Source organism: Psammomys obesus, unplaced genomic scaffold, assembly GCF_907164565.1.
Source record: "Psammomys obesus unplaced genomic scaffold, mPsaObe1.curated_primary_1811, whole genome shotgun sequence".
NCBI classification, from domain to species: Eukaryota; Metazoa; Chordata; class Mammalia; order Rodentia; family Muridae; genus Psammomys; species Psammomys obesus.
The window spans coordinates 73,774-96,087 of record NW_026596034.1 but is presented as its reverse complement, the minus strand read 5'-3'; the positions used below and the strand labels follow the sequence as shown (position 1 = coordinate 96,087).

Below are 22,314 nucleotides of genomic sequence, written 5' to 3'. Positions count from 1 at the left end.
GAGCGCCCCTGCGCGGGAAGTGGCGAGGTCGGAGCGGAGCAAACAGAACGGGCGGGGCAGTCTAGTCACTTCCGCTGGACTTGTACAGTCGGGGAGCGCTGACGTAGGGGGACATCCGGTCTGCTTCCCACTGTCGGAGACCTGCCCGTTCTGCCTTCGAACCGCGGACCGATCTCCCTGGAGTTCTGGCCTGCGGGTTGGACTCGCCTCTGCGTCCTCGACCACTGCGGTGAGCGGCGCGTCCCCGCGAGGCTGCGTGACGTGGGTGGGCCGGGAGAGCGTGGGGGAACCGCGGGCGGCCGGCGGGTCGCGAGCCGCGTGGGTATCCGCGCGCCCCCGCCTCCAGGCCTCCCGCTACTGCTCTGCTGTCGCTGGAGTCCAGGCTTGAGCTGTAAGAATTCCCTCGTCATTGGCACAAACAAACCCTAGAAATAGGCCTGAGATGTCTCAGTGGGCAGAGAATGCATCCACGGTCACCCGCGGTCACTCATTCAGCTATACGCTCCAGACTTCAGTTTTAAATATTGACGGAAGGCCCCGTGGGTTGGCCACGATCATTAACCACCAATTAGCTCTTTCCGAAAGGATCGGGCATTGGAATCATCAAACAGAAGCCTAGTTTTCTAAATTGTAGTTTTTCTGAGTGCTGAAAACCAGTTTTGTAAGGTTGATGGGAAACAAACTCCGAGGCATCTGGCCTGTAAAATTGTTGCTTCTACGTCGGAGCGAAAGGCAGCGAAAGAACTGTATAGTTCCTTAATCTTCAGAGAAAATGGGTTGGCTTTGCAGTCAGTGCTCGGCTTGCTTGATATTTATTTAGAAACCATCAAGGTGAGCATGTATTGTGTAATACTGTGTGTTGGCCACATTAGGGATGTAGCTTATATCTAAAAGTGGTTGTTTCACCTTGGCACAAAGTGAGTGGTTAGTCATTTCTTATGGTGCATACACAGATTTTTTTTTTTTTTTGAGTAAGGGGAGAATAGTTATTTAGAGTGGAAAAACAATTATTCTGGCTGGCTTTTAGGGTGAGCTCTTTGATGCCTATGCTGTTGTATAGTTGTTTGGTAGCACAGAATAGGGTCTTATCAGAAGTCTACAGCTGTGTGTAATGTTGCTAAAAGCTTTAACTGTAGAAGTGATGAGGGGACTTTAGTATTTAAGGAGCGTTAAACACGTTGTAAGTGAATCAGGCAATTATAGCTTTTCTGTTTTCTTGTTTAGAAAAAGGGAGAAATGCCAAAAAAAAAGACTGGTGCGAGGAAGAAGGCAGAGAACCGCCGAGAACGGGAGAAACAACTCAGGGCATCAAGAAGCACTGTGGACTTAGCCAAGCACCCATGCAATGCTACAATGGTAAGAGCTTTGAAAAAAACAAATGGCTGGTGATTCAAAGGAAAAACTATGTAGTACCATACATAAAGTCTGTCAGAAAAGAATAGCAACTACAGTGTGCCCATTTGTTCACTCCATGAAAAACCTGTTAGAGGCATATTCACTATTTTTGCTAAGTAATAGTGATTTTTTTTTTAGTTAGAGTATGTTATTACTTATGAAGTCTGGCCTATTACCTTGTGTACTGCTGGTGATAAGAGATATTGAAGTAGAATGAGTAAGAGGAATGGAGTGAGAGGTTCTAGCTTGTCTATACTCTTTAGCTCAGTGCTGTCTTATTTATTGGGCTTTCATCATTTTCTTTTAGCCATTTTCTCATTCTTCTCTTGCTGAATGCCTTAATTTCTAGACATATCCTATTTTCTTTTTTCTTTTTGGTTTTTTCGGGACAGGGTTTCTCTGTGTGGCCTTGACTGTCTTGGACTTGCTTTGTAAACCAGGCTGGCCTGGTCTGCCTCCCTGAGTGTTGGGATTACAAGTGTGAGCCACCGTGCCCTGCTCATATTCCATTTTCTTAACTAATTTTGCCTGTGCTAAGCAGGTTGGTTTTAGAATGTATGACTTTTAAATACTTTATTTTCATGGCTTAATTTGGCAAATTTTTATTATTTGTGGCAACAGGTATTTGCATAACTCTGTGGGTGCAACATTGATGGCTGATAGAGTGCCTCTTTAATATGTTTGTAGAATTCCCTAGTGTCACGTACTGTGTAGGACTTGTTTGTTTATGAATGACAGAAACACAATTTTAACTTTAGAGAAAAGTAGTTCACCAGAGTAGTAACTCCCAAGTATCAGGAAAGAGAATAGATATAAAGGATGCAGGACAAGTAGATCCTGGGACATTCTTTGCTTTTGCTTTTTTTGCTCCTGCTGCTTCTGAGGACTGTCAAGCTTTATTTGTTTCTCTTCCTGGTTTCTGGTACTGTACATATATCACATCTTATATTGTGGAGGCCACAGAAAGTTCTTATGAGTTGGGAGTCCTTTTTGTTGTTGTTGTTGTTGTTGTTTGTTTGTTTGTTTGTTTTCTTTTTTTGTCCCAGGACTGATTTATGGTGTTCAGGGTCAGGTTTCATGGTACAGATGTGACAGTGGGAACAGTATGGTGAATATCAGATTCTTTTTAGAAAAGAGGAATGCTAAATAGACAAAATGAAGTGACCAGCATACATAAGGGTATGTAATAAGAGTACAAACTGACTATCATACGTAAGTGTATGTAATGAGAGTAGATGTTGATAAGTATTTCAGTAAAGGGAAAAGTGTTAGTGTAAATAAAGGCATGGAGAAAAGAGTGTAGGACATATTGGGAAAAGGCTGGCCAGTAGTGACTCAACTCTAGAGAGTACACCAGACTAGAGAGCTTTGAAAGCCCTATTTAAATGTAGATAGATTATGATCTTTATTATTTTGTGTCCTTCTTTATTTCTAGCATGTGCTCAACATAGGCAAAGAGGAAATAGAAATGGAGCAGGGACTTGTGTCTGTTTTCTGTAGTGCTTGGTTTCTTTAAAGCAACAAAAGCAAATGCAGTATATATAACTTCTTTTGCAATATAGCTTCTTCCATTGTGGAACACGGGGTGTAACTTTTTGTTTATATTTGCTAGTGGAGTATGTATAAGAGCTTGTACACATGGCTGGAGTTGGAATTGGGGTGGAGAGCCAGTTATATTTTAATGTGGGAAAGAAAATAGTCTTTATAATGTAAGTGAAATTTCCATTTTTCAGCCAGCAGAAAATTAATGTTTTCTTTTAAATTTTTCAGGAATGTGACAAGTGTCAGAGGTAAGTTTTTAAAATTTTTCTTTCTGTATGAAATTGTCCTTGTGTGCTTTTTGTTGTTGTGATAACACTTGGGGAAGAAAGGTTGTATTCCATCTTAGAGGAAAGCCAGAGCAGGCGCTCAAGGCAGGGACCTTGGGGCTGTAACTGATGCAGAGACCACAGAGGAATGCTGCTTACTGGCTTGCCTCCATACTCAAGGCCAGCTACCTTTCTTACAGCACCCAGGAGTACCTGCCCTGGATGGCAGTGCCCACAGTGCAGTAGTCCTCCACCATCAATTAGCCACGGAGAAAATGCTCCACAGACACTGCCCACATGCCAATCTGATGGGGGCAGTTTCCACAGTTGAGGCTCCTTTTCTCAGATACTACAGTTTGTGTGAGTTGACAAAAACTAACCAGCACAGCGATAAATTAGTCTCAACCTTTATCTGAAATTGACCCTATTTAAAATTTTTGTTTTCCATGACAAGGCGGCAGAAGAATAGAGCATTTTGCTATTTTTGTAATTCTGTTCAGAAGTTACCAATTTGTGCACAGTGTGGTAAGTATACAACTATGAAGGCATGTCTTTATTAAACGTTTGTCTGGCAGTTATCAAGTATAGATGGAGCTCTTTCCCTAAAATAATTCAAAAATAAAACTAAATGGTATTTCTAGAGAAGAAAGTAGTCCTCTCAGGCTCTCATTGTGCTAACACCTCTGACCAGAAGGCATACACATTAGAGTTGCAGTCTTTGCCATGTCAGTCTTGTCTGGGGGATTTCTAGTGTCTGTTCATGAAGACTTGCGTTAGGGTAATCAGCTTTACTCCCTTGCTTTTCTGTTTGAACAAATAGTATAACAATTTGGGGTGACTGTTGATATGTGCTTGTGCCGAGCTGTAGGGGAGAGTAGGAGAAAAACTGTCTTTGTTTCACTAAATGCAAGTGAATGAAGGGTGAGAAGACAAGTTTGTGGGCTGGTAAAAGGCAACTGCTGCATGTTCAGTGTATGAGGCTTGGACTTCACAGAGCTGTATGTGAATGCATTTTCTATTGCAGAGTCTGCCCTGTGTCCCAAGTTTTTCTTACTTCTTGTTATTTAACTCTGCTTCTCGGGAATCTAGATGCTTGCAAACTGAATATCTTCTATTAGTAATATGTCATTACTAATCTTGGCATAATGTCTGATAAGCAGATTTCCTAGCAAGTCCGGGTTTGGTAATTTCCGGCTCTGTGATTTTTATATATGGTTAAACTTAAGTGCAACAATTTGGGTCCATAATTATTTGGTGCACCTTTTGATAGTGTGTGGCAAGAAGTAACTGGCACATCCAAGGATTCATGAATATAAAATTCATTTGAAAGCCAGTTTTTACAGTGCTTTGATTCACTCAAACCTCATAAGATTTGAAACTGTCAGCATGATCATCAGATTACATGCATAACCTGGAACTTCTGCTTTTATTACAAGTTTGAATTGGAATGTTCCATATAAATTATTATATAACAACTTTTACAGATTAGAACATTTCTAATCTCAGAAAATCTGACTAAGGTAATGAGATATGTTTGTTTTTTTTTTTTTTTCAATCTATGTAAGTGGTTAAATACAGTGGTTTAATATTTTTTAAAATATTATTTCCATAGGCACTTGGGCTAGATCAGAGAGGAACTAGTGAACACTTTCTGTATGTACTAATTTGTAGGGCTAACTGTGCATATATACATTCTTTCCAACCAGGGAAAACAAAGTGTATGATGAAGTCATCAGACTGTGTCATCAAGCATGCTGGTATATACAGTACTGGCCTTGCTATGGTGGTAAGCTGCTTTTCATGTCTTAGTTAGTAGGTTTCCAAAGATAAGGTAAAGCTATTTTAAGCAATATTTTAATGTTTTAAAAAGAATTTTTATTAATTCTTTGAGAATTTCATACAATATATTTCTTTTATATTGATCTCCAGCACTTCCCAGATTTATCCCCATTTATCTACCCAAGTTTGTGTTCTTTTTTTTTTTTTTTTTTTAATCCCGCTGAATCCAATTAATTTTGCCCAAATACTTTTAGGTATAAGGCCTGCCCTGGAGTATGGTCAGCCTTCTAGGGTCACATCCTCCTATCCTAGAAACTACCAAATACCAAGGGTGGGACTTTGTGTTCACCTCACCTCCATGCTGGGATCTTGCTGGCTTTGAGCTTGCACAGGTTTTGTGTGTGCTCTCCAAGTTGCTATGGTTTTCTTTTTGTAATTGCCCCGTTGTGTCTGGGGTACACCTGTTTCCTCATAGTTCTCTACCACCTCTGGCTCTTACACTGTGTCTATGTTAGAGCTCCCAGAGCCTGGGATGGAGGGATATGTTATAGACATCTTTTTGCACTCTGTCGTTCTGACCAACTTCTATTTTGTGTTAATTACCACTTATTGAAAGGAAAGAAGCTTCTGTAGTGAGGTTGAAGAGATGCACTGATCTATGTATATAGCAGTAAGTCATTAAGAATCATTTTAATTCTTTGTCCAATTAGAATTGTGACCTATGCAGCCCTCTTGTCTCTAATAATAGTGCCAGATAACAGTTCCATCTCCTGGAATTGGCTTTAAGTTCAATCAGGAGTAGTTAGTTATTCCTGTAACATTCATGCCACTGTTGCATCAGTGGGCATATCTTGCCAAAACAGTCAATAATTGTAGCTTATAGGATTTGTATTTGGGTGAGACTAATGATTACATTTCCCCTCTGGTAGCGTGCATAGCACTTCTGGCACTATGAAAGCTAGTCAGGATGGAAGAAGCTTTCCAGTCTCTCCCCACCTGAAATGACAGTGCTTTCTTCGTAATTTTAGTTATTTTTAGTAATTTTAGTCATCCAACTAAAGGTACCATGTACCTTGCTAAAATGTTCAAACAGACTTTATTTAAAAAATGTCCTGAATTTAAAAGCTCATCAACATTCAAGCTTTTTGGCTAAATAAGTTTCAAAAGAATTTAGGGTTATTTTTTTAAATATTAAATTTGATAAAAAATATGTATTAGTTATATATTAGATAGGATTTTGTGAGGAATTTTAGTGCCATAAATAAAAATAAATGGATTATTTGATGTGTTTTGCTCTTTTTCACTAAAAGATTTTTAAGTATGAGCTATGAGTTTTGTTATATTCTGCAGTGTGATTTATGCTTCATGTCCAAATTACATTCTGTGAGGAAAATAATATTGGTTTTATGTATATTATTTATGGTAATTTCTCTAACCTGGAATTTTCTCTGGGACAGAGCTTTATTCTCTCAGGCATGAGGCCTTTGCCCATTCTTTCTTTCTGTGCTGATAACTACTTGCTATCTTTCCTTGTCCCTTCATATGTGTGGGGAGGGCAACTAGACTATTCTCTGATGTTTTCTCTGAGCCCTTTGCTGAGTACTGTGAGTTTGCTGCCTTAAAGTCTTCTGGATTACCTAGTTGAGAGTTCCATCTTCTTGCTAGAATCCTGCCTCATCAAGGGGAGATACATGTAAGGTTTTCTGTACCTGGTATATCAAGTCAGCCATTTCCTCCCACTTGCAGGCTTTTGTTTTTTGTTTGTTTTTGTAACAGCCTTCCTAGTTGCAGTGTTCCTGCGATAGCTGATCTGAGTTCCTGTGTCTGTATTGTAGGGTGCAATATGTGACTTCTGTGAAGCTTGGGTTTGCCATGGGAGGAAGTGTCTGAGTACCCATGCTTGTGCCTGCCCACTCACTGATGCAGAGTGTGTGGAATGTGAACGAGGGGTATGGGACCATGGTAAGTGACTAGGTGCAAACATGTCTTAGTTACAAGTAAATGCTCTTTCTCTCTCTCTGTCTCTCTCTTGCTCTTCCTCTCTCCATATGGATACTTTGAGATCTTTAATAACCACTGGTAAAATTTCAGTTTAGTTGGGAAGGGATTATACTAGCAGTATCAGTAAGTTCCAGTACTATTCACTCAAGCAAGGAGGGGAATTTTGGGGAAGACAAGCAGCCTTGTAAGTGGCAGGAGATAGTGGAGGCCCACAGTTTAATAGTTCATTTTGAAGTTCATCAGAATTTTATTTTAGCTGTTGCCACATAGTATTGATATACTTCTGAAATTAGTTGCCATCTTTGACAAGTTATATGAATAAGGATTTTTAAAGTTATTAAGTTTGCCATATTACATTTGTGGGTTTTATTTTATAATCTTACAGGAGGCAGAATATTCAGCTGTTCATTTTGCCATAATTTTCTCTGTGAAGATGATCAGTTTGAGCATCAAGCCAGCTGCCAAGTTTTAGAAGCAGAAACATTTAAATGTAAGTTGTTTGTTAGTCGTTCTTGTACCTAGGATTCTGAATAGTATAAATGTGAAACTCAATTAAAAAGGAGTAAAAATTTTTATGCTACCTCTTAATGTGCTTTTGCACATCTGTAGTGTATGTGTTGTTGTATATTTTGTTTATAGGAAAAAATAAAACCAAACATTAGCACTGAATTTTTTCTATGGGGATAATAATGGTATATTGGCCAAGCAGTTCTTCATTTTGTGGCCTTAACTAGACATTGGTGTTCTTATAGCATTCCCTGTCCTGTGTACCAGCTTGGCACCTTCAGGTTCCTATACCAACCAAGCTTAACCGTCTCCTTCCCTTTCTCAGTGCCTTCAAGTGATCCCACTCCTAGTTCATCTCTAACAATGCAGAGACTCAGGTTTCTTTCCTAGAGAGCTTGTCTTACTTGTGGGTTGGTTATCTGAGATCTGTATTGAACCTCTACCCACACTTTTCCAGTTGAGAACTGCATTTTCCAGTTGAGAACCAATGTTACTGATTGGGTTAGTAGTAATAGAATTATCTTACAAATAATTTCAAAAGGCTAATTGAAAATGAGAATATGCATAAAGTAGTATTCATCAATTAGTAGTTACCATCCTAAAGAAAGGACTAACAATCTCAGCTACTCGCTTCCATCATATGGTTCTTATTCTGGGATAGTTGCTAATTCTATCACTTACATACAGATTTTAGTTGTTCAGTCACTGATGTGACATACCTACTGCACACTATAAAATTCAGTATTTACAAAAAAATTTTAATGAGTATTTCAAAGTAAATTCCACGCCCCACCCCCCTTAGGCTTTTGCAGAATGTATAGGGTAAAAATAAAATTATCTGTGAAGGAAGCCTAGGTGCTTTGTGTGTTCACAGTACATGAACCCTGCAGGTCAGCAAGTGACTGATTCCGCTGTGATGCCATTGAGAGAGCACCCAGTGATTGAATAAGTGGCTCAAGTAATATGCAAGGTCTGAGTAACTGACAGGATTTTAAAGTGACTCTTGTCTCCCACAGGTGTTTCCTGCAATCGACTTGGCCAGCATTCCTGTCTCCGATGTAAGGTGTGTCTGCTACTGTTTCATTGGGAGTTTGATTTGACTCCCTGTGCTCTTGCTTCATCCTTGGATTCTTACAGTGCTGATACATATGGAGCTTAAACCTTCTGTGGCTTTTTCTTATATTTTCTTAATTAATGAACTAGTTAATTAATTGACACTAAGTCTTGTGTGGTCCAGGCTGGCCTGAATTCACAATAATTCTTCTGCCTCTACCTCCTGAGTATTGAGGTTCCTGGCCTAAACTGCCATGTCTGGCTTACTCTTTTAGTTTTGAGATTGTGACATGGAAGTTGCTGATTTTGTAGCTTTCCAATGGTCACCCGCTTTTCTTGTAGTAGATACATCTACCCCAGGGTCCCAGCTCAGTGTTGTGTATGTGTGTATACTGCTTTGAGGAGTGTGAGTGGTAAAGATCTCCATGATGTTAACTTAGGCCATTGCCAGCATGCCTGTTATTCAAAGGTCACTAGACAGATAATAACATCTCAGAAACACTGTTCTTGTCCTTAACCTTTCTTGTCTGTATCCTGTCTTAATTTTTTCCTGGTTCTGCATTAGTGCTACAGAATTCCTTTCAGTTTGTCAACAGTACTCATACTGTAGTGCTTTTAAACACTGTTTTCTGCTACTTAGAACATGTCTGTGCTCACTTTACCATGTTCACCTTGTGATGTCGGCTAAGATCCCATGTTGTTCAGTGGTCCTCTGCATTTCTCTCAATACTCAGGACATTGAAATTGCTTTTCCACCCCTTAGTTGAATGGTGGTGTACTCTAAAGATAAACTACCCACCATTTTGTTATCAAGAACCTCAAATATGAACAAATCAATAAGCCACTTTCTATGTCATCCTGTCTATAAGTGTCAGCCTTGTTGGGACCTGTTTCAGAAGAGTCCTGGCAAAATCCATTCCCTTTAAGAAATTGAGATCAAGAACATGTGACTACTCCCAGTTCAATTCTTAACTCTGCCTTAAGCAAAAGTATTTGTACATTTTCTTGGAATTTTGGATATTATCTTTTTATATCTTTTAAATTAAATATTGCCTCATTTCTGTCTCTATTGAATAGGCTTGTTTCTGTGATGAACATACAAGGAGCAAGGTATTTAAGCAAGAAAAGGGGAAACAACCTCCTTGTCCTAAATGTGGACACGAAACACAGGAGACAAAGGATCTTAGCATGTCAAGTAAGGCTACCAATGAGTGGTTGGCTTTCATGCTTAGAATAAATTTACTGTTTTCTATTCTGTGTGTGTGTGTATGTCTGTACCAGAGATAACTTCGGGTGTCATTCCTCAGGAGGCTACTGAGGCAGAGTTTCTCTAAGCTAGGCTGGCTGGCAGGAATCTTCTAGTGTCTGCCTCCATAATGCTAGGATTATAAGCATGTGCTACTACACCTAAATTTTTATGTGGGTACTGGGGATTGAATATGGGTTCTCTGGCTTATGTGGCAAGAACTGGTTGTCTCAGTTTCTTTTCTGCCACTGTGGTAAAATACTGTAATGAAAGCAATTGAAGGAAAAGGGGTTTATTTTAGCTTTATAGTTCAGGTCAGCACAGCGGAGCTTGAAGCAGTTGTTCACATGTCCACAGTCAGGAGAGTAGTGAATGTATGCTGGTGTTGAGCTTGCTGTCCCCTTCTAAATAGTCTAGGATCCCTGCCCAGGGAAAGGCTCCACCACAATTAAGATGGTTCTTCCTACAGCGTTTAACATAATCAAGGTTCCCCCAGGCGTGCTCAGAGGCCTATCTCCCAGGTGATTCTAAATCTGTCAATGGGTAACTAACAGTCAAATTGATGGAGCTGTCTGTCTCCCAGGCCTGTTGTGTGTGTGTGTGTGTGTGTGTATGAACCCTTTTTTTGTTTAAAAAGATATATGTATTGCCATAGCAAGTGGGGTTTTAAAGCCTTGGAAAATGTGTGGTACAGTTTTCAATTTGATACAAGAAACATACTGATATTCACCGAGGTTTGGTGTTTCCCTCAGTTTTTTGTGATTATCCTGTATAGATTTCTGTGAGAAAATTAGAACAATACTTCTCTTTTCATCTAAGAGTAAGCAGTGTAACAGTATATCCTGTGGCACTGGGATGTATAAGCATTGGCACTAACTGATGACGTGTATATGTCTGTCTCTTATAGCACGCTCCTTGAAGTTTGGCAGGCAGACTGGAGTTGAAGAGGGAGATGGCGCTTCTGGGTATGATGCTTACTGGAAGAACCTGTCATCTGACAAGGATGGAAATACTGGGTACCCTGATGATGAGGAAGAGGAGGAAGAAGCAGAGGATGATGAAGAGGAAGAAGATGGGAAGGACTCTGATGCTGAGTCATCAGATCTATTCACTAATTTGAATTTAGGAAGGACCTATGCCAGTGGCTATGCTCACTATGAGGAGCAGGAGAACTAGGAGCAGTTCCTTGTTGGCACTCATGAGAAGAGCAGACCAAATCATAAGGATGCTCACCAAAAGGCTAGTCACACTGGGCGCAGGACTAGTTTCTAGCAGTTTAATAGGAACTTCTAGACTTCTAGAAGTTTGGACTTCTCAGTGTAAGAAAAATGAATTGAATGTAAGGCATATGGAGTATCATGGATTGGATTATTAACGATTTCAATAATCTGGTAGGTTTTGCCAGTTAGATACATATAAAATACATGATAAAGGAATAGAAAGAAAATATATTTATTTGAAATTATACTGTCTTTATTAAAAGCACTGCTTATAAATTCATGTATCTGATTTTACAAAGTATAATGGGTAAAATTACTGTATTCCTCTTCAATTCGTATAAGGATAGTCATGCTGTATTGTGAATTTCGCTGACTTTTCATGCTGTGTTAAGTAGTCTTTGTGCATTAATGGTTAACCTGTTCATCATTTTCTTACAGTGTATGTCCTCACCAGTGGTTAATGTCTCAGTGACAAAAATCTAGCTGTTTCTGTACACATAATGTCAGGACTAGTATTACTGATGCTTCACCCAGGGAATCTCAATTTTAAAATAAATTTAGTATTATACTTGAATACTTTCGATACTGAGTTCTGGTTATGTTTTATCAACTTAGTTTGGAAAACATGTATTTTTCTACAAAATGATAAAGTTTTGACCTAATATTGGGACAGTAATCTAAGATTAATTACATGCCACAATGATTAGTAATGTAGACCCCATTTTGGTGGTAAGTGGAAAATTGGCAGTCCCTGGCACAGTGACCTAGGCAATCACACTTAAGTGGTTAGCTCAGCTTCTCTTCTGCCACTGTGATAAACTAATCCTACCAATGTGGCTCAAGAAAGGTTCACTCTGTCTTACTGTTCCAGAAGGATTCAGTCCACTGTGGCAGGAAAGCATAGTAGCAGAAGTGTAGATCAGCTGTCATCCTTCACCAGCAGTCAGGAAGTAGGATGAGGCAATAAGACCTTATGGTCCACCATAATGCACTTGGGCTCTTCCTCATAAAGGAGCCACAACCTTCCCAAATAGCACCACCCACTGGGACCAAATTCCAACACAGGTGTCTAGGAGGATTTCACGTGGAAACCACAACATTGGAAGAAGGGAACCTATTAGCCTGCTGAATTATGGGTGTTTGGAGAAAATTTGGGTGACAATTTGTGTGTCACTGTTTTTGTAAGAACAGCAGTGGATAGTGGAGGACGTTATGAGCTACATGGGGAAGCCAGAGAACCTCTGGCTTGATAGGAAAAAGGCTTTTCCTGTCCTGCCAATCCAGAGGAGTGTATTACACGAAGATCAAGGTACTCTGGGAAACCATGAGCAACTCTTGACAGGTTAGGCTGAGGCATGTGGGTGCTGTTGAAGATCTTCAAGGGTTATGAGCCTCTAAGGCAAAGGCTTTCCCAGATAGCATGCCCTTTTAGTATGGGAGCCTGTGCAGCTCAAATGAAACGCAGGGAGGCTCAGGACCTGAGAAAGTACAGAAGCTATAAGAAGCAGGCATTGGAAGAGCCAGAGGAATGTGTAGGAGGATCAGAAGAGAAAATGTGGTGGCATTATCTCTGCCACAGGTTCTAGATTATGCAATAGTTATTTTGTTAGAGGATTTAACACCGTGATTAAGATCCTGGGAGGTGGTCTGAATTCATCCCCAGGATGACTTCCAGAAGCATGGTTAAATCAATAACCCATTTGTGGTTAGGCTTTCTGAGGTGGGTTGGAAAGGAAAGGAAATGTTGACAGAGGGCTAGCAAGGTGGATCACTGGCTAACACCAAGACTGATGCCCTGATTCAATCCCTAGACCCCACAAGGTGAAGGGAGAGAACTGATTTCTGCAAGTTAAGTCTTCTGACCTCCATATGTGTGCAGCATGTGCTCCCCTTACCCCTGTCATGCACACAAAAATGTATTAAAATACTTATAAGGTTGGGTGTAGTGTGCATGCTGGAATTGATTGGCTATCTAGCTGAAATAGCTACCAGATCCTCAAACTCCACGAGAAGGTTCATTGGACATCATTCAACAGAGCAATAGAGACATGCACAGAAAACAGTTTAGAAAGCTCTCTGTAGGCTAATTTGGCTACCGGGAAAAAAGAACGCACTGTACTGAAAGCATGTTAGACAGAAATAGTGGTTAAGGGGTATGCCCAATTGCCCAAAGTCAGGGTTACAATATGACTGTTAAGAACTGCCAAGGAGATCTAACCTATAGGTTGATAAGGCTTAGTAACCTACAGGTTGCTAGGGTTGTGTGACCAAACAAAGGGTAAAATCAAGAAGACCACTTACATCAATAGACAAAAGTATGGATAAAATGATAGGAAGGCTGGGGTTGGATCTCCATTAACATTCTAGTGTGAAGTGGTTCAACTCATGAACCAAAATAAATCCTCAGTTGCTTCTTATCAAGTATTTGGTCATAATGATGATAAATAATTAGTCCATAATAGTGGAGAAAAGACCAAAGGGTATAAAAACCTTTCAAGGTGTTGTATCTGTTTGCCATAATAGAGTCTGCATCAATACTGATACTCAAAACTATCTGTTTCTGTGAGTGTGTGGGTGGAGACCATGACTGGAGGAGTTTTGGCTAAATTTAAACTTAGAATTTTTTTTTTAAACTGGATTTGTAGATGACTGAGAAGGAGCCCCTGAAACTGACTACTTCTGTTAGTTTCTTTTTCTTTTTTTTTATTAATTTTTATTTTTTTATATTAATCACAGGTTATTTACCTTGTTCCCAGCTGTAGCCCCCTCCTTCATTCCCTCTCAATCCCACCCTCCCTCTCTCATCTCCTCCCTGCCCCTTTCCAAGTCCACTGCTAGGGGAGGTCCTCCTTTCCTTCCATCTGACCCTAGCTTATCAGGTATCTTCAGGACTGGCTGCCATGTCCTCTGTGGCCTAGTAAAATTGTTCCTCCCTGGGGAGGGGGAGGTAAAGGAGCCAGTCATTGAGTTCATGTCAGAAATAGTTCCTGTTCCCCTTAATAGGAAAACCCACTTGGATACTGAGCTACCATGAGCTACATCCGAGCAGGGGTTCTAGCTTATATCCATACATGGTCCTTGGTTGGAGAAACAGTCTCATAGAGGGTCCCTGTGCCCTGATAAATTTTGTCCTTGTGGAGCTCCTGTCCTCTCCTGATCATATTAACAACTCTTTTTATTGTAAGATTCCCTGCATTCTGCGGAAGGTTTGGTTATGAGTCTCGGCATCTGCTTTGATCATGTGTTAGTTTTGTATCATTGTAGCAAAATACCTGACATACTCAATAGAGAAAAGGCTTTCTTTGATTCATGGTTTTGGAGGCTCTGGTCCATGGATGGTTCCCTTTGATGCTTTGTGTCTGCAGAGAGGCAGAATGTCATGGTGAGCATGCATGACTGAGCAAAACCTCTAAACTTAGGACTGGGAAGCAAAGGAGAGAGAGGAGCTAAAGTCACATTTTACTCTTCAACATTACTTTCCCAGTGACCTAAAGATGTCCCACTTGTCTGTACCTCTTAAAAGACTCTACCTCGAAAAGTAGCACCTTGAGAGACAAGCACATGAGTCTTTGGGAGATATTCAGTATCCAAATTATAGAACCATTCCTCTATGATCCTGTCACTATAGCCAAGGGTGGTAAAGTGTCACCAAGAGTGACGGTAGAGCATGTTGTTTCTTTTGGGGACATAAATGATGCAGAGATGATGGTCCATTTTATCTATACATCTTGCATCTGGGGTCTGGATACCTAGAATTTTGTGTCTTGAGAAGACCTTGGGCAGAGGACCTAGTAAGTGCTCTTTTTATTAGAAATTGTACCTACCACCTCAGTATTTATAGCTCTTTATGTCTAGGGTATGAAGAAAAATAGAGAACTCAGTGTCTTGGCAGGGGTGAGTGACTATCTCCCAAGGAGTGCAGACCTGGTGGAGGAGGTGGAGAGTGCTCCAGAGGATTTTCAGGTTTTCTACATATGCCTATGAATAGTCATCAGTGGACATGTCCAATGAATCCAGCCTGTGAAAGGCATAATGTTGATGAAGGTTTGAGTCATGGCGCCAGATAAGCCACCAAAATCAGCACACTTGGGGGCCATCAGGCAGCTTCATGGTTGGATTCAGCAGCAGAGTGCTGCCCTGAATGAATATAATGTAGTGTTAGGTGACATATTTGGCTGTTTTGCCTCAATATGGCCAGCTATGACAAATAACTATTAAATTAATAGTTGCACAGCATCTAATCACTGTCACTGGAGTACATGAGTAAATGTATTTTGTGTTTGGTTTAGCAAACTGATTTTTTTCTGAAATATTGTATTGATGTATTTGAGGGTAACCTTCATAACTCACCCATAAGTCTCTGCTCCCACAGAATGTATTAGTCTATGTCAGAAAGTAAATAGACCAAAGCAGGCACTACTGTGCTCTATAGGATGACGCTGTTTACTTATTAGCTATTCAAAGAATGAATATTAAATTCTAAACATATTTTGTGGGATCAGAAATACTCAGTGATAAATCAGACATACTAAATATTCATCATAAGGATTTAGAGCAAAAGAACAACATACATGTATGCAAATGGGGCTTTGAAAAAGAGATTTTGTGCAATGGCAAAATAGTACACTAAGTGCTAACTCATAATCCAACATGCGTAGCAAAGAACTGCAGTTTTACTTTAAATCAAGGTAGGGGTTCAGTTAACATTTGCCAACACCTATTGTCAAAATACAAGAGACACAGTTCCAAGATGTCAGTGACCAGTTTGTACTGTATCTGAGGGGCAGAAGATTAGAGACTGTGAGTCTGTGAGTAGAGAGGTGACTGGATCCAAAACACTGACTTTGGTGTTTCTCAGACCTGAGGGGACATCCAGGGAGTAGGGTACTAATGGATCCAAGGAGTTGGGGGGGGTGAATGGATCCAGGGGGCCCCATGGTTGACTCCCAGGTCAAGGAGTCACAGAACTGTGAACCCCCTTCTTTTTCCAAAAACTTGGGAGAGTACAGGCCTTCCAGACCCAGGTACCCTCAGCTCCAGCAGCCAGACATGAGATCCTTCCTTTTTCCCCCAGGGCAGCATCTAGATTCCTGGGACAACATCCCAACCTCTAAATAATGGTTCTTCTGCTCCCCCTGTGGAGACCAGGTGGACAATAAAATCATATGGATTCAAGACGGCAAAGCCCAGACAAGTCTTGAGTTCTAGGAGCACGGTGTCTGATAGGCCTGTGAGCTGCAACTCAGCTGCCTGGTGAGGCACCAGATCCCCCATAATTGCTATTTGGGACACAACACACTGCCCACCCCCCTCAGCTCCTGAAACTTCCACCTGAGGCACCCTGTGCCCCCTCAGTTATGACCTAAGATGCCCATGACTGGCCCTTCAAGGCACCTGTGCTGGTGCCCCTGCCATTCAAAGTACCTATGCAGGTAACCCATGCCTTTCAAGGCATCTGTCTTTCAGATGCATTCTGCATTCTGTCTTCAGAAATACTCACACCAGTGTGGCTACATCTGAGACACCAGACCTCATTCATCATCCTGAAGACTACTCCAGACGAGAGACAGGTAGACCCAATCTTAGGTGCAGTTTTAAGGAACAAACAACCAAGGCTATGGACAACCAGGTGGCTAAAGGCCACCATAAGAAAACAATCAACAAAAATCAGGACATCATGTCTCTGCCAGAACCTCTCCCCGAAAACAACGGATATTCTAATGCAGGTGAAATACAAGAAAATGACTTCAACTCTATGATTATGCAGTTATTAGAGTCATATAAAGAGGGATCAAATAAACATCTCAAAGAAATACAGGAAAATACAACCAACAAATAGAGGCCATCAAAGACAGACAGGAAATCACAATCAAGCAGGTGAAGGAAATGAATAAAACTGTTTAAGACCTGAAAACAGAATTAGAATCAATTAAAAAAAAGTACAAACTGAAAACATCCTGGAGATGAAAAACCCAGAGAAGAGATCAGGAACCACAGAGGTAAGCATCACCAACATAATACAAGAGATGGAGGAAAGAATCTCAGGTATTGAAGATACAATTGAAGAAACTGATACATATCTCAAAGAAAACATTAAGACTGAAAAGTTCCTGAAACAAAACATCTAAGAAATTAAGGGAATTTGGGGGCGGAGCCAAGATGGCGACTAGCACACACAGTTTCTGAGCTGTGGAAGTGCTAACCATCTGAGTTGGTGAGTGGAAGGACCTCTAACCCAGGAAAACAATGGTGAGGCTTCCTAAACAACAGGGAACATCGCAGGAGGCGAAAACTTTGGTCTCGGGTCACCCAGAGACTTGTTTGGGGAAGGTGAGAAATGATCCTTTGATCTCGCGGCACTCCCCTCCCCCAGACTTCCTTCCTCCTCGGCACAGCAGAATCATCTTTCTCTGCGCAGACATAACTGCCTGGGGTCTGCAGCGGCTGAGGTGGAGCTCCAAGCCCTTTAGCGGCAAAGGCCAGCAGTACCCTTCTCGGAGTCCCAGATCCATGCGGTAGCTGCACCATTCTCCCAGGGCCCAAGTCTGCTAGACGCCATACTAGCTCCGCAGGATCGCGATCACTGATGGTATGGCCTGCTCAATCCCACAGTGACAGAGAATACGCTATACTCACCAAAACCAGGCAGAAACACCACACTAGCTCGGCACACCAGGCGCTGGGAGAGCACAGTGAAGAGACCCCAGGACTTCCCAGAAAGCATTTAGACTAGCAACCTAGTCTCCAGTTACAGCGGAACTTTCTAACCTGGCAGTGGAGCAGCACTGAGCTGGAGGGGCACATCAGCCCTCCAGTTTAAGACTAACCATGGCCAAACCAGAGAACAGAAAGTCTGGTTACCCCGATCCCTACTGATGTGACCACCTTGAAATCTCCAGCTGCAGCAAGACCTCATAACCTGGCAGTGACAGCAGCATGGAGCTGGCGGAGCACATCAAAGAAGCAGGGCCAAACCAGAGAGCAGAGAGCCCGGATACCCGGATCTCTGCCAAGTGACTTGCCTGTAAGTGAGTGCACCCTTGAGAATCTGCAGATCCCCAGATCCTGGGTCCTTCTAAAACAGAAGCCAGGCATTGAACCCCCTCCCACCCATATACCCACTTTGGGAAACAGAGGGGCACTTGGGACATTGAAGTTCCTGCTTTGTGGGTCTAATTGAGGAGTTAAGGCAGTTAATGCCAGAAATTGCGCTGCGATCATCACTAGCGCCTGCGACATATACAGTGCAGAGCCTCTCCCACACACTCAAGGGTTCAACATTAGCCATCACTCTGTCCCTTGAGATACACGTCCATACACACCTACACACACACACACACACACACACACACACACTTGCATTTGCCCCGTCTGTGCCTGCGTACTTCTCTCCCACAGGTACAGCTAGTCCTCAGCACATGCTAAGGACACGGGACCTCTCTCAGCTTGCTGCAGAACTCTCCAGACGTCAGAGAGAGACAGTACCAGTCTGATCTGCAGAATCCAAAAACAAACAGGGAAGGTTTCAGATAAGCCAATGGCCAGGGGTAGACGAAAGAACACTTCCAACATAAATCAGGACAACATGACTTCACCAGGAAACCCCAAAATTGATGGATACTCCAATTCATCAGAAACAGAATAGTGGATCAATGGAACCGAATAGAAGACCCAGAAATAAACCCACACACCTATGAATACTCAGTATTTGACTAAGAAGCCAAATCCATTCAATAGAAAAAAGACAGTATATTCAACAAATGGTGCTGGTCCAACTTGATGTCTACATACAGAAAAATGAAAATAGATCCATATTTATCACCCTGCACAAAACTAAAGTCAAAGTGGATCAAGGACCTCAACATAAAACCAGATACTCTAAATCAGTTGGAAAAAAAGTGGGGAACAGCCTAGAACTCATTGGCACAGGAGACAACTTCCTGAACAGAACACCAACAGCACAGGCTCTAAGAGCAACAATCAATAAATGAGACTTCATGAAACTGAAAAGTTTCTGTAAAGCAAAAGACACAGTCATCAAAACAAAACGACTGCCTACAGATTGGGAAAGAATCTTCACCAACCCTTTATCTGACAGAGGGCTAATATCCAGTATATATAAAGAACTAAAGAAGCAGAAAAGCAACAAACCAAGTAATCCCATTAAAAAATGGGGAATGGAGCTAAACAGAGAATTCTTGAAAGAGGAACATCAAATGGCAGAGAAACACTTAAAGAAATGCTCAACCTCATTAGCCATTAGGGAAATGCAAATCAAAACAACCCTGAGATTTCACCTTACACCCATCAGAATGGCCAAGATGAAAAACTCAAGTGACAACACATGCTGGAGAGGTTGTGGTGAAAGGGGAACTCTCCTCCATTGCTGGTGGGAATGTAAACTGGTACAACCACTTTGGAAGTCAATTTGGCACTTTCTCAGACAATTAGGAGTAGTGTTACCTCAAGACCCAGCTATACCACTCCTAGGTATATACCCAAAATTTGCTCAAGTACACAACAAGGACATTTGTTCAACCATGTTTGTAGCAGCTTTATTTGTAATAGCCAGAACTTGGAAACAACCCAGATGTCCATCAACGGAGGAATGGATACAGAAATTGTGGTATTTTTACACAATGGATTACTACTCAGCAATCAAAAAGGAGGAAATCATGAAATTTGCAGGCAAATGGTGGGATCTAGAAAAGATCATTCTGAGTGAAGTATCCCAGAAGGAGAAACACAAACTTAGTATATACTCGCTTATATAGACCTACAAGATATGATAAACATAATGAAATCTACACACCTAAAGAAGATAATCAAGAAAGTGGACACAGGCGAAGATGATCAATCTTCATTTAGAAAGACAAATGGGATGTGCATTGAATGTATGACAGGAGTCTACCACAAAAGGCATCTGAAAGACTCTACCTAGCAGTGTTTCAAAGCAGACACGAAGACTCATAACCAAACCCTCGGCAGAGTGCAGGGAATCATATGAAAGAAGGGGAGTTAGTATGATATGGAAACGATAGGAGCTCTACAAGGACCAAATATATCCAGGCACAGGGTCTTTTCTGAGACTGACACTCAACCAAGGACCATCTATGGATATAACCTAGAACTTCTGCTCGGATGTGGCCCGTGGTAGCTCAGTAACCAAGTAGTTTTCCAAAGTAAGGGGAACAAGGACTATTTCTAACAGGATCTCAAGGGCAGGCTCTTTGACCCCCCCCCAGGGGAGGAGCAGTCCTGTTAGGCCACAGAGGAGGACTTTGCAACCAGCCTTGAAGATACCTGATAAAACAGGGTCAAATGAAAGGGGAGGAGGTCCTCCCCTATCAGTGGACTTGGAAAGAAGCAGGGAGGAGACCAGGGAGGGAGTTGGGGAGGGGGAGGGAATGAGGGAGCGGGATACAACGGGGACACAAAGTTAACAAATTGTAACTAAAAAGAAAAATAAAAATTAAAAAAAATATTTAACAAAAAAAGAAAAAAGAAATTAAGGACAGCATGAAAAGAAGAAACCTAAGAATAATAGGAATAGATGAAAAAGAAGATTCCAGGGTCCAGAAAATATTTCCAAGAAAATCATAGAAGAAAATTTCCTCAACCCAAAGAAAGAGATTCCCTTAAACATGCAAGAGGCTTACAGAACACCAAATAGACTAGACCATAAGAGAAATTCCTCTTTCCAAAAATTCCTCCTTCCTTCAAAATACTAACTCTACAGAACAAAGAAAAATATTAAAAACGCCAAGGGAAAAAGGTCAAGTAACACATAAACATAGACATCCCAGAATCACACCTGACTTCTCAACACAGACTATAAAAGCCAGAAGGGCCTGGGCAGATGTAACGCAGACACTTAGAGACCACAGATACCAACCCAGGCTACTATACCCAGGAAAACTTTCAATCACCATTGATGGAGAAAACAATATATTCCACTACAAAATCAAATTTAAACAATATCTATGCACCAACCCAACCCTACAAAAGATACTAGAAGGAAAACTTCAACCTAATGAGGTCAATTACACCCAAGAACACATGGGATATAGACAAATTCACAACAGCAAAACATTCAAAGAAGGTCTAACACCAATACTCTTCAAACTATTCCACAAAATAGAAACAGAAGGAACACTACTGAACTCATCCTATGAGTCCACCATCACCCTGATACCACCTGAACAGAATACTGCTTTCTAAGTGAGGATTGATCACCTTACTCTGGGTCTTCTTTCTTGTTTATCTTCTTTAGGTGTATAGATTTCAGTGTGTTTATCCTATCTTATAGGTCTATATAAGTGAGTATATATCATGTGTGTCTTTCTGTTTTTGGGATACCTTACTCAGGATGATCTTTTCTAGGTCCCACCATTTGCCTGCAAATTTCATGATTTCCTTGTTTTTAATTGCTGAGTAGTAATCCATTGTGTAAAAGTACCACAATTTCTGTATCCATTCCTCAACTGAGGGACATTTATGTTGTTTCTAGGTTCTGGCTGTTATGAACAAAGCTGCTACAAACGTGGTTGAGCAAATGTCCTTGTTGTGTACTTGAGCATCTTTTGGATATATGCCTAGGCTTAGAAAGACAAATGAGATGGACACTGGATGTAGGAGAAAACAAGTAACAGGAAAAAGAACTGCCACAGAGGGCCTCTGAAAGACTCTACCTAGCAGTGTATCAAAGCAGATACTAAGACTCATAACCAAATCTTTGCCAGAGTGCAGGGAATCATAAGAACGAAGGGGGAGTTAATATGACCTGGAGAGGACAGGAGCTCGACAAGGACCAAATATATCTGGGCACAGGGGTCTTTTATGAGACTGTTTCTCGAACCAAGGACCGTGTATGGATATAATCTAGAACCTCTGCTAGGATGTAGCCCATGGTAGCTCAGTATCCAAGTGGGTACCCTAGTAAGGGGAACAGGGACTATTTCTGACATGAACTCAATGGCAGGCTCTTTGACCTCCCACACATACTGAGGGAGGAGCAGTCCTGCTAGGCCACAGAGGAGGACTTTGCAGCCAGTCCTGAAGATACCTGATAAACCAGGGTCAGATAAAAAGGGAGGAAGTCCTCCTCTATCAGTGGACTTGGAAAGGGTCAAGGAGGAGATGAGGGAGAGAGGGTGGGATTGGGAGGGAATGAGGGAGCAGGATACAACTGGGATACAAAGTTAATAAACTATAACTAATATTAAAAAAAACTCACACCCTGCTGTTGAAGAAGAAAAGTTGTGATAATATCAAGTGTAATGATATTGTAAGCAAATGAAACATC

General features: G+C 41.3%; 1 protein-coding gene across 2 annotated transcripts; it reads left to right on the top strand.

Moving 5' to 3' along the window:
* Positions 1-85: 85 nt before the first annotated feature.
* Positions 86-11,583, top strand: Znf330 (zinc finger protein 330). Of its 2 annotated transcripts, none has more exons than XM_055621461.1 (10): positions 86-229; positions 1,225-1,356; positions 3,166-3,185; positions 3,658-3,728; positions 4,910-4,989; positions 6,818-6,944; positions 7,369-7,473; positions 8,507-8,553; positions 9,621-9,738; positions 10,697-11,583. In XM_055621461.1, exons 2-10 carry the CDS (start codon positions 1,237-1,239, stop codon positions 10,963-10,965), a joined length of 957 nt encoding a protein of 318 aa, XP_055477436.1. In that variant the 5' UTR covers positions 86-229; positions 1,225-1,236; the 3' UTR covers positions 10,966-11,583. The 2 variants fall into 2 exon arrangements, with proteins under 2 accessions (XP_055477436.1, XP_055477437.1); XM_055621462.1 differs by lacking the exon at positions 86-229 and adding an exon at positions 292-391.
* Positions 11,584-22,314: the final 10,731 nt, after the last annotated feature.

Coding starts and splice junctions, on each gene's coding strand:
- Znf330 (XM_055621461.1), top strand. CDS start 1,237: ATGCCAAAAAAAAAGACTGGTGCGAGGAAGAAGGCAGAGAACCGCCGA. Junction 1,357..3,165: donor ACCCATGCAATGCTACAATG/GTAAGAGCTTTG, acceptor TAAATTTTTCAG/GAATGTGACAAGTGTCAGAG. Junction 6,945..7,368: donor ACGAGGGGTATGGGACCATG/GTAAGTGACTAG, acceptor ATAATCTTACAG/GAGGCAGAATATTCAGCTGT.